Raw genomic sequence first — 13,639 nt, 5'->3', positions numbered from 1 at the left:
GTTAATCAATTAGCATACTTGCCCATTGAACTTCCTCCTTGCAGCCAATGCCATTGTAGTCACACAAAGCAGCATACGTCTCAGAGAACCCCCCTGAAGAGAAAATAACACGTTAACAAGAGCCGTCAGCAGAATTTTGGTGAGGGAACAAACAAAGCAATGCTGTCAGTTTAAGGGGGAAGAAAGGGGTCAGGAGTCGAACACGCACCAAACAGTAAATGAATGACCGACCAGTAAGTAAATGAGGGGAGAGTGGGCTGAATTCAGAGACATTGATTACCGGCCTTTAATGGTTTAGCATATATATGTGTAAAAGACTCCCTGCATGATACCACACTTCAGGGAGTTACGCAAATGAGTGTGTGATTTCCCAGCACCGCTGGGAAAGCATGAAACTACACATTTTTTTTGACAAACTGTACCGCAATCAGGGACAGGCAAAGACAAGTAAAAATGTCCCTGCTCGCTACATTGCAAAAGCAAAAATGAATCAATGCCAGACTCTACTGTACGTTTGCAGTCAATTGCTTTAATTATGGCAGGTTAGTCGGTAATTAGGGGAGCTGTCTGTGGTGCTGAATCCTGATGCCCATATTCAACTCAGGCAGACTTCGTTCTTCATTTAGTACAGCTTTTCCACTGACCCGGGATAATGAGAAAATGATGCGTGTCGATCCATCATCAGCATGAAAAGCTGCATCTCACCAACGTCTTCTCTATACTTGACCCACTTACGTATTTTGCAAAGGCAAAGAAGAACACATATAATTGCCAGGCTCTACCTCAAAGTTCAGAAGAAGGTTGGTTACCCTCCCCATCCACGTACCCCTGTCTTAGTGTGTGTGTGTGTGTGTGTGTGTGTGTGTGTGATTGTATTTTTGTCTCACCGCAGGCTCTCTGGGTCTCAACAGAAGTCTCTGAATTTGGTGAAAACTTCCGGCTTGCCTCTGTGACTCCTCCATCTGAGCGACAGATTGAGGGCCTAAATCACAGGGGAGCAGGAGGAGGGGGAGACACACAGTAAGAGGAAGTAGACATAACACAGAAGACGACTCTGAAAACGCACTCAATGTGTTTTCCCAAAGCGCCGCATCTTCAGATGGATCTAACGAACGTCCTGCTGTAACAGGATCTACTACAGGCGGACCGTAACATACGGTACAGACATTAGCATGTCTCTGGTTCCTACTCCTTTTTACCACATTCAAGAGAAAGATGGAGAGAGTATTAGATACCGACGTGCAGACTTTGCAATTTCTTAATGTTTCAGTCCTTTTACGTTCGCCTTTTAAGCTATGAAATTGCTTATGCATGTCTTTGGGGTCCATAAATCAGTGGAAAGGGGGGTGGTGGGATCCCTCTCCCCCCTGGTTCTTTTTACCCAGGTTTACACTATTGCAATAGAACTGAATTAAGTGAGACGGAAATGAAATGCCATTGCGCGACTGAAGACCTACGCGAAGATGGAGTTGTTGAAGATCCTGGAGAGGGCAAAGTTGACGTGGTTGATCAGCTGATTCAGGTGATCGCTGCACTGCAGTCGGAGCGAGTACGTCACCTTGTCTGTCTCGACCACCACCTAAGGTGCAGCACATGTTTGTGCATGAGCCCAGTGTTAAGATCAGATGTGTGAGAGATACGCAGGTACTCCTTACCTGACACTCTGGGTAGGTGTTCATTGACCGGATTTCTAGAAAGTTGAACGTTTGCTCCACCTGAAGTTATGAAGTGTTTCGCTGTGATTATATCATCTCTCAAATAGGATGCATGAGATTAACGAACAGTGTTTAATTTACCTTGGTGGGTAACTTGGCAGCCAATAGGTAAAGTCGCCAAGTTGACAGAACCTGCAATGCAGAAAATATGAAGTTGCATGTTCGGGTTAAGTTAAAATATTATTGCATACACTCTATACCAGGGGTCAACTAATCTGGTCCTGCTTAGTTCTTTCCATGTTCAACCTGATTAATCTCAAGCCCTACAATCCATCTCACAATAGGTCCTCGTGGTTGTTTAAAGCTTGAGCCTATACTGTACAAGCAAGAGTTACACTGCCAATCAAAAGTGTGGAGTCACCTACTCATTTATGGGTCTAGCATTTTTTACAATACAGAACAAAACTGAAGATAGAGGACTATGAAACAGCACATATAAAACTAGTTGGTATTTATGTGTCTTACGATGAAAAGAACAAACCAGCATGGATTTAACTGCATAGCAAAGTCGTATTAAGTAGTATTAATAATAATAATAATAATAATAACAACAACAATAATAATGATATCTAACTTTCCTATGAGGCCACTGCAGCGCATCTTCCAAAAATGTATTTGACGCCATCGATCAGAGCTCCGAACATAACTTGAAGTCATCTTCTGTTTTTATGTTTGAGACAAACAATGAACACTTGACTGCTATTAGAGAATATTGCCCAGATTTTTAGCATCAGTTTTTCAATGCTGAGTGTCTGCTGTAGCCTAAACTTTTACCGCCTGTTCACTGACAACACCTGTTCAGAACAAGTAGTCCAAGTCATATTTCGTTATGATTATATTCTCGTTATCACAATATTCTCAATTAATAACGACAACACTAATAATAAAATTTATAATGAAATGACCCACGTCCCCTTTGACACACTGTCGATGGATGGGACTAGACGGGATGGTGGATTTAATGGAATGTCACTTTTACAATTTTTCAAAACTTGAGAACTAATTAGCCATCAACAATTAGAAATTAGTTTATTTAAATAAAACCATGTCTAATACAAAGCGAGTCAGTGTCTTGTGAGTAAATCTACAATAGCAGTGGAATTGATTGCCATGCAAGGGGGCGCCACTTAAAATCTTGCATAGGGCTCCAAATTTGTTAGGGCCAGGCCTGCATATGAGGTTATGTAATAAACAAGAAAAAAGCAATTTTGTAGTCTCTCCAAAGCAGGGAGCTTTTGCTGTGATGGCAGCATTTCACATTCTTGGCTTCTTTTTTGCCTAACCTTAAGTTAGACAACGGGGACGGTTTCCAACAGTCTGAAGGTTTATGCTGAGCACTTTCTTATCATTCAATCATGTTAATGAGCATCTCATGAACGCATCTCGGCTTTTGATGATGACAGTAGTGAACAAAGCAGCAAAACCTCAGCAAACCTCATGCACTGATGAGTACTGGAGATAATTCAGTCAGGCTGCTGTTGAAAACCATTAGAAGTCACCAGCATTCAGCAGAATGCACCAGCAAATCATCTCTAGTTGGCTTTAAATGAAGCACACATTTAAGGCAATTATCAGTCCTAGATTATCGCAAATCAAAATCTCACAACTCCTCCTACTTGTTAATTAAAGAAAATAGTATAGTCATGTTCATTCTGCTGGAGATTGTACTGATATTTTTTCCATTTTAAATTAAATAAAGGAAATTTTGATATCTTATGATATTGTGGAATGCTGTGCTTGCTGTGTATCACAATGACAAAAACAACCAACTTTCTCCTTCATACAAGGTAATCTGGTGACGCGTTGGTGCGCACGAGAATCACATGAACCAGAGAAAATGAGCAATGACTCAAAATGTACTTAGCAGTAAAAAAATTTATTTAGCCCACACATCTCCTGCACTAATAATTGTATTGTATTAATTTGATCACACTTAAGTCCAATTTGAGATTTGATTGGTTTAGAGGAATTCTGGAAGTTCTTTAAATATCTTTCCAGTCACAACATCACATGATCATATGATGCCTGTATGTCTCTTTTTAAGAAGCAGCTATATCAGTGGTGGAATAAAGTTATGAAAGAAGCAAAATCTTACGCATTTCAAAGTTGTTTTGTGGTATCGAAGCATTGAGCTCATGTTGCTGGTTTACACCGATATTTCAACAATCAGCAATAAAGAATTCAGTATCAGTTTGAAAGTTTTGCAGAGAAAGACACACTTCAGCGACGAGTGAGAACGAATCAGAAAAACCTGCGCTCAGAAGCTTTGAATAAATTGAAGGATTACGTCTGTAAAAGCAGAGGACTACACTTCCAGAGGCCTTGAAGACAGGCCTTGCATGCAAACATAACCCAGCACAACATAAGAGCCCCTTAATCTTATTAATAATTCAGATGGCCTAATTAGCATATTACTTACAGCGCTTCATTCTGCTTCTGTCTGGAGTATCTGCCTCTGCCTACCTGCCTCCCTGATGTGCACTGTTTGCTTCTCCCAGGCTTCCCCCCCCCCACACATCTGACCTTCACCTCCCTCTCCTCCTTTTGACCTCCTGGCCTCTGCCACTCGTTCCCTCGTTCCCTGCACTTTTCTACTCGTTTTCTGCTCTGTCGCTTCGAATTCCGCGGGCCTTTCCTCAGATTAATAATTAATGGCACCCCACCGAGAGGTAGAGGAGAGAGACGGAGATCCCAGATTAATAAAGTTCTTTCTGGCCGTCTCTCGCTCTGTCACAGCTATTGTTAGTGTGGTCAGAGCGGTGGATTAAGCTGTACGTAAAGAGACTTCAAGGCCTCCGCCGCTTTCAAAAGAGTTCTGACGGTGTGAATGGAGCAAACTCCTGTTCAAAAGAAGGTGTACCAGACATGATCTAATCAAGTCCGATTCCTGGACAGGACTTTTTATAAAAGTGACGAGAATTAGGGGGTTCAGCCTAATTAGGGGGGAGCAGAAGGCCCACATCTACAGATCTGCTCTATCAAAGAGGCTTTGTTATGAAAAGCGTCAGACGCGAACAGTTATCGCACAAACGCCGGCATTAATTATTGAAACGTTATTCTGGTTTGTTCTGGTCTGACTGGGAGCCGGGACGGTAAATGCGCGGCTCCCCAGTTTCATTAATTACACCACATCAAAGGCGACTGCGCCTGGGGAAAATATGGACATGGAGCAAATAAAAGAAATATGCGAAACAAACACGCTGTCTGCTACAGAGACGCCACCAAAAAAAAACCCAGCACGCGGCGGCGAGCTTCTCTGGTCACATTTCCATATTTATACAGGTGATCGATCGATCGGTTTCACTTGTGAAAGCTTGTCCCTCTCCGGCATGAGGGGCTGAAGCTAAATGGCCGTGACGCATTCTGTCTTGAGCGAGGCTGGATTTGTCACCCCTCTGTCCACAGAAAGAGGTCAAGCCAGACTGAGTGTGACGGAGAAAAAGCTATCAGCACCGCGCCGTCCAATCACAGTTTTCAGGGCAGAGGTGTAAAAAAAAAAAAAAAAAAAAGACATTGGTCTGTCCATCTGAGGTGTCCAATCAGAGGCGTCATAATCCTGGCTTGTCTGTCTAATCCATGCAATCAAACCGCTTAGAAATGACGACTGCCTGATGGGCGCTTCATCGCTGCCCTCCAAATCATGGCACCAAGTAAATCTCAGGAGTTCAAAGACAGAAAAATCTGGGGAGGGCGGGGCGCCTAATCACAAGACGCCGAGATCTGACTCTGACTCGACACTTCAAACGTGGCCCAGTGATTCAAAGGAGCGAACGCTGGAGACACGTCACCCGTGGGACAGGCGGTGGAAGAGCATGGCTGCTCCCGACGGTGACACATCACACACCATCTGTGGCTGATGACACCGGACAGGTGAACCTCGTTTCAAAATGACACAGCCTTCCCATCATGCACCTGTGTTCTTTAAGTGATAGGGAAGCCTTATTAATAAGGTGATAAAAAGCTACAGGGAGTTAGACCAGGGGTTTAAAGGATGTGTCTTCTAGAATCAGAAATAAATTCATGCATAATAAAGAATAAAGCTGCAAATGCCAAACAAAGGGAGAAAATACACAGGAGGAGGACGAAAGCAACAGAGAAAGAAATGGAAAGGAGGTCAGACCCAGGAGCGGGTACAGTAGAGTCAGAGACCACCGCTAAAGAGCCTTCATATCTCCTGGCACTCTCTGACACTGGTCTCCAACAGTCTGTGCCAAATGCCCTTCATGGCTTCCCCGCTCCCCCTGGCTGCGCTCCCTCCTCTCCTTTTCCTGATCACCCACAACCAGCCCTCCTCACCACATGCTCTCGCCACCAAACAGCCGCCAGCGGTCACACTTTCTAACCCTCAGTGGCTTTCTGCTTAGAAACGAGATGAGGCTTGACGAGCTCGAAGCCTCTGTGCTAACAGAGCGGCTCAGAAAGTCCACCGAAGCCTGTGAAGGTCAACAGATTTGTTTGAAGAAATCCATCTCAGGTTAAAATGGCACCACACATGAGCTTAAACAAGATGAGGCGGCAAAAGCAGCTGTCATTCTTGACTGCTACACATCGTAGCTGCAGAAGTGGGTCATTAGACCGGCGGCATTAAAATCTTGGTACAGATACAAGCTGTGGCAGGGACGTGTGATTGATCAGCAGTGGACCGTTGGCGTTTAGGCAACAGGCTCAGCAAACCTCCCTATAAAACATATTCAGCCAGCATTTATTTCACATATCTAAACTGCCACTCAGCAACATAAAGAAAAATATGTTCTGTATGCACCCTATTAGTGCACCAACTTCACATGTCTGTATGTAGCTGTATGTAGTTTTTGTTTTTTTTTCTTACAAAAAATTCACCAAAGACAAATATGATAATTTGGTAGATATGTAGTACGGTAGGCAAGTAGTACGACTCTTTAAAAAAAAAAAGAATGGAATGGAATGTGTGGATTTGCAATCTGCCTAATAAGCACAGACATCGACCAACAATGATGATTATGAAAATATGGCAATAATTGGCCAGATTAATCAGCAGACCAATTAAAATGTTGTCCATCGTGTTTAATATTCAATGTGCTGCTTAAAAACCCATAAATTACTTGTGAAGAAAACAACTCTCTCCTCTAAATTATTTAATTTATTGACAACAAAAGCTAGAACCCATGAAAACATTTCCTGCAAAATTCATTATCAGGAAAATACCATAGTTTCGACCAACGTACTAAATGCTATGTCTGGAATCAACTGAACAGAGTACATCACCCCATTGTGCTTTAAACTTTCTTCTCTGCAGAAGTAGCAGGACATTTTAAAAATGGATGGAACTGGAAAAAAACGGATGCACACTTCGGGGAGTTGAGATACATCTGTCAACCTGTCAACACACCTAACCAGCGCACTACTGCACTACTAACACGTCGAAACAATAAAGATTTGCTGATCACTGTAGACTGCGGCAGCCCAGAGGCCCAGTGGTGGAGTACAGCAGTGAAGGAAGCCTTCTGTCTGAGGGTCCTCCAGATTCCACCGGAATGTACCAAAAGGCCAAAAAGACTGCAGCTAATACAACTAAGCCTGAGAGGGACTAGGGAGGTACTGACCACGCCTTGGTGGAACATCATACCAGTCCACATATAATATGTTTTATCCTCAAAGTGAAAGTATGGGTCTTTTTGTCGTAGCAAAAATATAATAATAAGGGCAACAAACATGATTTTTTATTGGTCTTGAAAAGGGCTGAATTTCAGGCAGATGATGCACAAATCAAATTATTAAAGTACATACTAAGTACAACGCAACCCCGTGTCTGTGTGTTGTTTATGTGTTTCTTTTTAAACCCACATCGCCTTCTGGCATGTAGAGTTGCTTTTTACAAGTTCTCCTTTAGAGAAGTTTTAATGAAATGCACCACTACACCTTTGATTTACGGACAGTCCTGTTCCAGACGTTCTGCCTGTTGCAGCGTTTTCAGATTTTTGGATTGCGCATCCATTCACGTAGGAACAAAATGTGCCGAACGCCCTAACCAAAGAGAGCACAGTGGTAATCAGCGGCAGAGGAGCTCCTGCCGGGAGCTTTGAAACAACACTTTTACAACTGTGTAAGAACCACTGTTCTTCACATTCCTTCTTCAGTTTAGAGTTCTCTGTGGTCGTGAGTGACATAAAGAGATCCATGTACTGAAAACATAAAGGAGTTTCAAGAAACTGCCTAAACTTGCCTACGAAGGCAGATGGAACCTGGACTAGGTGTTGAGAGACAGGGGATGAGGGGACATCACGTAAGCCCCGGGACTTCAGAGGTCCACGCTGTAGAAATCTCTGTGAGTAATTGGGCCATTATTACCATTGAAAGAGAACTTGGGCCTACTGGAGGGGGATATGAGGCAGCAGAACAAGATAAATAGTTAAAAACGGGGAAAATTGGGGCATAGAAATGACGCTTTTCTTTCACCTTCTTTCTATCTCCTTTCCACTTGCTCTCTCTCTCCGTCTCTCTCTCCTGTCTGGATTTCATCACCCAATTTTCCCTGACGCTTTGATATTCCACCCCCTTCATCTCTAACAAGATCAGCTCGTGATTCCTCTGTATTCAGTCTGCAGTGATGCCGTGGTGCCACTTATTGAAAGAGAACAGGGCCGGGCGCCGTGTCGCTCTCCACAATAGCGGAAGCGGAAATTTTGATGAGGACGCGGAGACGAATATATATCTTTTCATGCTAAGCCAGCGTGTCTGTACTGCATGTTCTTATTCTCTGTGATCCTCAACCAGTTCTTGTTCACTCTTTGATATTTGCCGTCCCTCGTTGGACGTTGCTCAGATACTGGAAGGCCCGCACTCAGCCGGAGTGAAAAATCGTACGATATGAAGGTTCAGTCACCGGATGAACTCAAGCCACACAAAGGGAGGAAATGAAGGATGCAAGAGACACAGGGAGAGAGGGATGATAAGGAGCGAGAGAGGAGAGGACGGGCACATCAGGGGGAGGGGTGATGGAGACGCTAATAGAGATGGACAGATAGTTACAGAGGAAGAGGAACACAAAGAGAAAAAGGCGGAGGGGCGGAAGACGGACGAGGCGAGACAGAGCGGGTTTCTGCGCAGATCGTGAGGTGCTGCAAGAGAGCGAGCGAGACTGAGAGCCGGGGAAAAGGAGATAAAAGTAGACAGGATTTAAAACCAGGGGTTAAAAATCGACATCAGAACGTCTTATATAGAATATAGAAATATTCCATAGTGTTGATTTAAAAAAAATGATTCCCTCTGCAGGGTAGCCGGTGGACAAAAGTCCACAATATTTTGGGGTGCAGTGCATACAGCCAGGAATATCAGCAATGTCCTCAGCAATAACAGACCATCTTTCTCACTACACATCACTCATGATAAATGGAAAATTAATTACTCCATTCCATTAGTTATTTTGCCTTATAGTGCATTTTATTCATTTAATACAGGAGAGGTCAGGACGGCTAATCCTCTTTCTTTTCATACATTATGCATGAAAGGTCAGGCAGTGAAAAACACGGAAATAAGAACTTATTTCTATTTTTTTTTTCAGCTATAACCTGTAATTTTTTTTTTTAAATGCAGATACTAACCACTTATCTACAATTGAAAATAATGTTTTCACTGTATTCCAGCTTTTTATTGCATCTGTTCCAAAAATGTGTTAGTTTCCATTTTTTTTTAATCACTCAGTAAGAAATGAACTCATATTCGCACCCTACACCTCCTTCGTGTGTGTGTGTGTGTGTGTGTGTGTGTGTGTGTGTGTGTGTGTGTGTGTGTGTGTGACACACTTTCGGATCCTTCTGTGTGTCATTAGAAACCGATCTGGGTGACGAACGGCAAGAGGTGCCAAGACACCTGCTGTTTGATCTGCCAAACCGCCCCCCCTCCCCATCGCGGCTGTGGTCATCCCTGCTGCCGGCGGCTGAACACCTCACGCCATGCGTGCCAAACCCACACGGGCTCCACGCCGACCTCCCCCACCCCACGGACCACACCCTGCCGGCCTGGTAATGCTCGCGCTTCAAAGCTGAATGTGACAGAACGCAGCGTGCCAACTGTTCTGTGGAGGAGCCGTGCACGTTCCACCGGCCAAAGCAGCATGGCTGGACCTGACATGTTTTTGGGTCAGTGGGGTGCAGCGTGGCTGGACCTGAAGTGCTTTTGGGGTGGAGGGGTGCAGCGTGGCTGGACCTGACGTGCTTTTGGGGTGGTGGGGTGCAGCGTGGCTGGACCTGACATGCTTTTGGGATGGTGGGGTGCAGCGTGGCTGGACCTGACATGTTTTTGGGTCAGTGGGGTGCAGCGTGGCTGGACCTGAAGTGCTTTTGGGGTGTAGGGGTGCAGCGTGGCTGGACCTGAAGTGCTTTTGGGATGGTGGGGTGCAGCGTGGCTGGACCTGACATGTTTTTGGGTCAGTGGGGTGCAGCTTGGTTGGACCTGAAGTGCTTTTGGGATGGTGGGGTGCAGCGTGGCTGGACCTGAAGTGCTTTTGGGATGGTGGGGTGCAGCGTGGCTGGACCTGACGTGCTTTTGGGGTGGTGGGGTGCAGCGTGGCTGGACCTGACGTGCTTTTGGGTCAGTGGGGTGCAGCGTGGCTGGACCTGAAGTGCTTTTGGGGTGGAGGGGTGCAGCGTGGCTGGACCTGAAGTGCTTTTGGGGTGGTGGGGTGCAGCGTGGCTGGACCTGACATGCTTTTGGGATGGTGGGGTGCAGCGTGGCTGGACCTGACATGTTTTTGGGTCAGTGGGGTGCAGCGTGGCTGGACCTGAAGTGCTTTTGGGGTGGAGGGGTGCAGCGTGGCTGGACCTGACGTGCTTTTGGGGTGGTGGGGTGCAGCGTGGCTGGACCTGACATGCTTTTGGGATGGTGGGGTGCAGCGTGGCTGGACCTGACATGTTTTTGGGTCAGTGGGGTGCAGCGTGGCTGGACCTGAAGTGCTTTTGGGGTGTAGGGGTGCAGCGTGGCTGGACCTGAAGTGCTTTTGGGATGGTGGGGTGCAGCGTGGCTGGACCTGACATGTTTTTGGGTCAGTGGGGTGCAGCTTGGTTGGACCTGAAGTGCTTTTGGGATGGTGGGGTGCAGCGTGGCTGGACCTGAAGTGCTTTTGGGATGGTGGGGTGCAGCGTGGCTGGACCTGACGTGCTTTTGGGGTGGTGGGGTGCAGCGTGGCTGGACCTGACATGCTTTTGGGTCAGTGGGGTGCAGCGTGGCTGGACCTGAAGTGCTTTTGGGGTGGAGGGGTGCAGCGTGGCTGGACCTGAAGTGCTTTTGGGGTGGTGGGGTGCAGCGTGGCTGGACCTGACATGCTTTTGGGATGGTGGGGTGCAGCGTGGCTGGACCTGACATGTTTTTGGGTCAGTGGGGTGCAGCGTGGCTGGACCTGAAGTGCTTTTGGGGTGTAGGGGTGCAGCGTGGCTGGACCTGAAGTGCTTTTGGGGTGTAGGGGTGCAGCGTGGCTGGACCTGAAGTGCTTTTGGGATGGTGGGGTGCAGCGTGGCTGGACCTGACATGTTTTTGGGTCAGTGGGGTGCAGCTTGGTTGGACCTGAAGTGCTTTTGGGATGGTGGGGTGCAGCGTGGCTGGACCTGACGTGCTTTTGGGGTGGTGGGGTGCAGCGTGGCTGGACCTGACGTGCTTTTGGGATGGTGGGGTGCAGCGTGGCTGGACCTGAAGTGCTTTTGGGATGGTGGGGTGCAGCGTGGCTGGACCTGACGTGCTTTTGGGGTGGTGGGGTGCAGCGTGGCTGGACCTGACGTGCTTTTGGGATGGTGGGGTGCTGTGTGGCTGGACCTGATGTGCTTTTGGGGCGGTGGGGTGCAGCGCGGCTGGACCTGAAGTGCTTTTGGGGTGGTGGGGTGAGGAGGTGAAGACGTCGTGCCCAGGAAGAGGCAACATGAGAGAAATCAGCAGCTCTTACCACAATCCTGTCCTCCGATCTGCTGTTCTTGGTGTCGAGCTTGACAGCGCGCACAAACTTGATTGATGGCTTGTCGATGACTTTTCGGATGCTGTCTATAAAAACAGGGAAAAGTGAACGTGGCAGAAGGCTGCACACACACACACACACACACACACACTCACGAATCAATACACAGAAAAATTCCACAGCAGCTAAAATGGTAGCAAGGAAGAACGTTCTGAGTAACACAGAACTTTATGTAAGATTTGAAATCGAATCCGCGCGCCAGCCTGAGACTGAACCCGCGTGACAAGCTCCATCCACGACTTTACTCGACTCCCCCGCCTCGTATCCTTAACCCTCCCCTGTCACGTCCAATCACGTTCCCACAGCCAGGACCTCGCGGCCCCACGTCGCCTGATCACCCGCAGCCGGGGCGGGGGGAGGGGCAGAAAACGAAGGGTGAGAAGGATAAGTGGGAGACAAACCGAGATTTAATGCAGCTGTAATCAAGTTTAATCTGCGCAAAATCCCATCACTTCAAATCCCGAGCGTTCCACGACAAACAAACACGACAGACGGGCCTAAACTAAACATATGCTGTCATTAGATAGATAGATAGATAGATAGATAGATAGATAGATAGATAGATAGATAGATAGATAGATAGATAGATAGATAGATAGATAGATAGATAGATAGATAGATAGTATTTACATTGATAGCATTTATCAGACGGCCTTATCCAGAGCGACTTGAAATCAGTAGTTACAGGGACAGTCCCCCCCTGGAGACACTCAGGGTTAAGTGTCTTGCTCAGGGACACAATGGTAGTAAGATGGGTTTGAACCTGGGTCTTCTGGTTCATAGGCGAGTGTGTTATCCACTAAGCTACTACCACACTCTGATAGATAGATAGATAGATAGATAGATAGATAGATAGATAGATAGATAGATAGATAGATAGATAGATAGATAGATAGATAGATAGAAGTGTGTGTGTGGGTGTGGGTGTGTGTGTGTGTGTGTGTGTGTCATCATGTGTATTGAGTGTGCTGTTCCTTGCCCCTGAGGGAAAGTGTGTCTCAGTCGAACCCGAACCATCACACCCAAACAAACACAACGTGTGACACATACACACAACCAAACGCGACTCGGTCATAACACACATCAAAATATCGTATGTGTGTGTGTGTGTGTGTGTGTGTGTGTGTGTGTGTGATAGGACTTTTTTATATGTTCGCCTGTAGCGCTAAACCCGCCGGGACGACCGATCATCCCAGTTTGTTTGTTTGTTTGTTGCTTTTATTACCGGAATGCGACGCGATATTCAGTAATTCTCCGCCGTCCCGTTATAATCTCGTCCGCGGCGGCGCGCATCTGATCCGGACCGCGGGCTCCTCTTACCTGTCACCTCCCGGCTGACGGTGAAAAATCCGGACTCCTGAGCAGCCATGGTGCGCGTCCCTGCGTCCTTCCCGGGGACACGATCTCGCAGCAGCCTCACGCACGTCGTGGAGGCGGGCGGGACGTCGCTGCGCGGGCGTCGTGAGAGTTCGCTTTAGGTTGCGCGGCTGACCTTTTCGCAACGTTACAGAACGAGGCACCCTGTCAATCACAACAGTCATGAATTAAACACGCATACAGGCGCGTAAAGGCGTTTCGTTGCGTGGAATCTTCTCAGGCTGCAGCCGACATCAGGCTCCACTGTGAAGTTACAAATGGACGATTTTAGATCAGATTACAGCTTCAAATTCACTCAGCGCTGGGAGGAGAGCTTCCTTTGTTGGACATCTCCCCTGGATCCTCCTTTTTGTCCCATTTCAACATCAGGCTGGGGGTCTGTTTTTGCTGTTTATTCTAAACTGTGCTGTGCTGTTGCGTGGGCTGCGCCCCACACGCCCCCAGGCTGACACCAAGTGTGTGTGTGTGTGTGTGTGTGTGTTGTGTTGTGTGTGTGTGTGTGCAGCTGGCTTCGGAGTTGTCCTCTGTTACGACCCCCAGGGTCTCCTCATGTGCTCATAGCTTCACT

The 13,639-nt window shown here is 46.9% G+C and overlaps 1 protein-coding gene across 2 annotated transcripts in view; it reads right to left on the bottom strand.

The window, feature by feature from the left end:
- carmil3 (capping protein regulator and myosin 1 linker 3) overlaps nt 1-13,553 on the bottom strand; it is a 44,282-nt gene extending 30,729 nt beyond the window's left edge. For both annotated transcript variants that reach the window (XM_028975507.1, XM_028975508.1), the window contains exons 1-7: nt 13,015-13,553; nt 11,626-11,720; nt 1,797-1,847; nt 1,656-1,715; nt 1,458-1,579; nt 888-982; nt 23-93 (exon numbers count right to left, since the gene is read on the bottom strand). In XM_028975507.1, the coding sequence (XP_028831340.1) occupies nt 23-93; nt 888-982; nt 1,458-1,579; nt 1,656-1,715; nt 1,797-1,847; nt 11,626-11,720; nt 13,015-13,063 (543 nt within the window). In that variant the 5' untranslated portion in view covers nt 13,064-13,553. The remainder of the gene's footprint in view (nt 1-22; nt 94-887; nt 983-1,457; nt 1,580-1,655; nt 1,716-1,796; nt 1,848-11,625; nt 11,721-13,014) is intronic.
- Between the last annotated feature and the right edge of the window lie 86 nt (nt 13,554-13,639).

This window comes from Denticeps clupeoides, chromosome 4 (assembly GCF_900700375.1).
Source record: "Denticeps clupeoides chromosome 4, fDenClu1.1, whole genome shotgun sequence".
Taxonomy (NCBI): Eukaryota; Metazoa; Chordata; class Actinopteri; order Clupeiformes; family Denticipitidae; genus Denticeps; species Denticeps clupeoides.
Note: the sequence above shows the minus strand (reverse complement) of the source record. Positions and strands in the feature narration are given on the sequence as shown.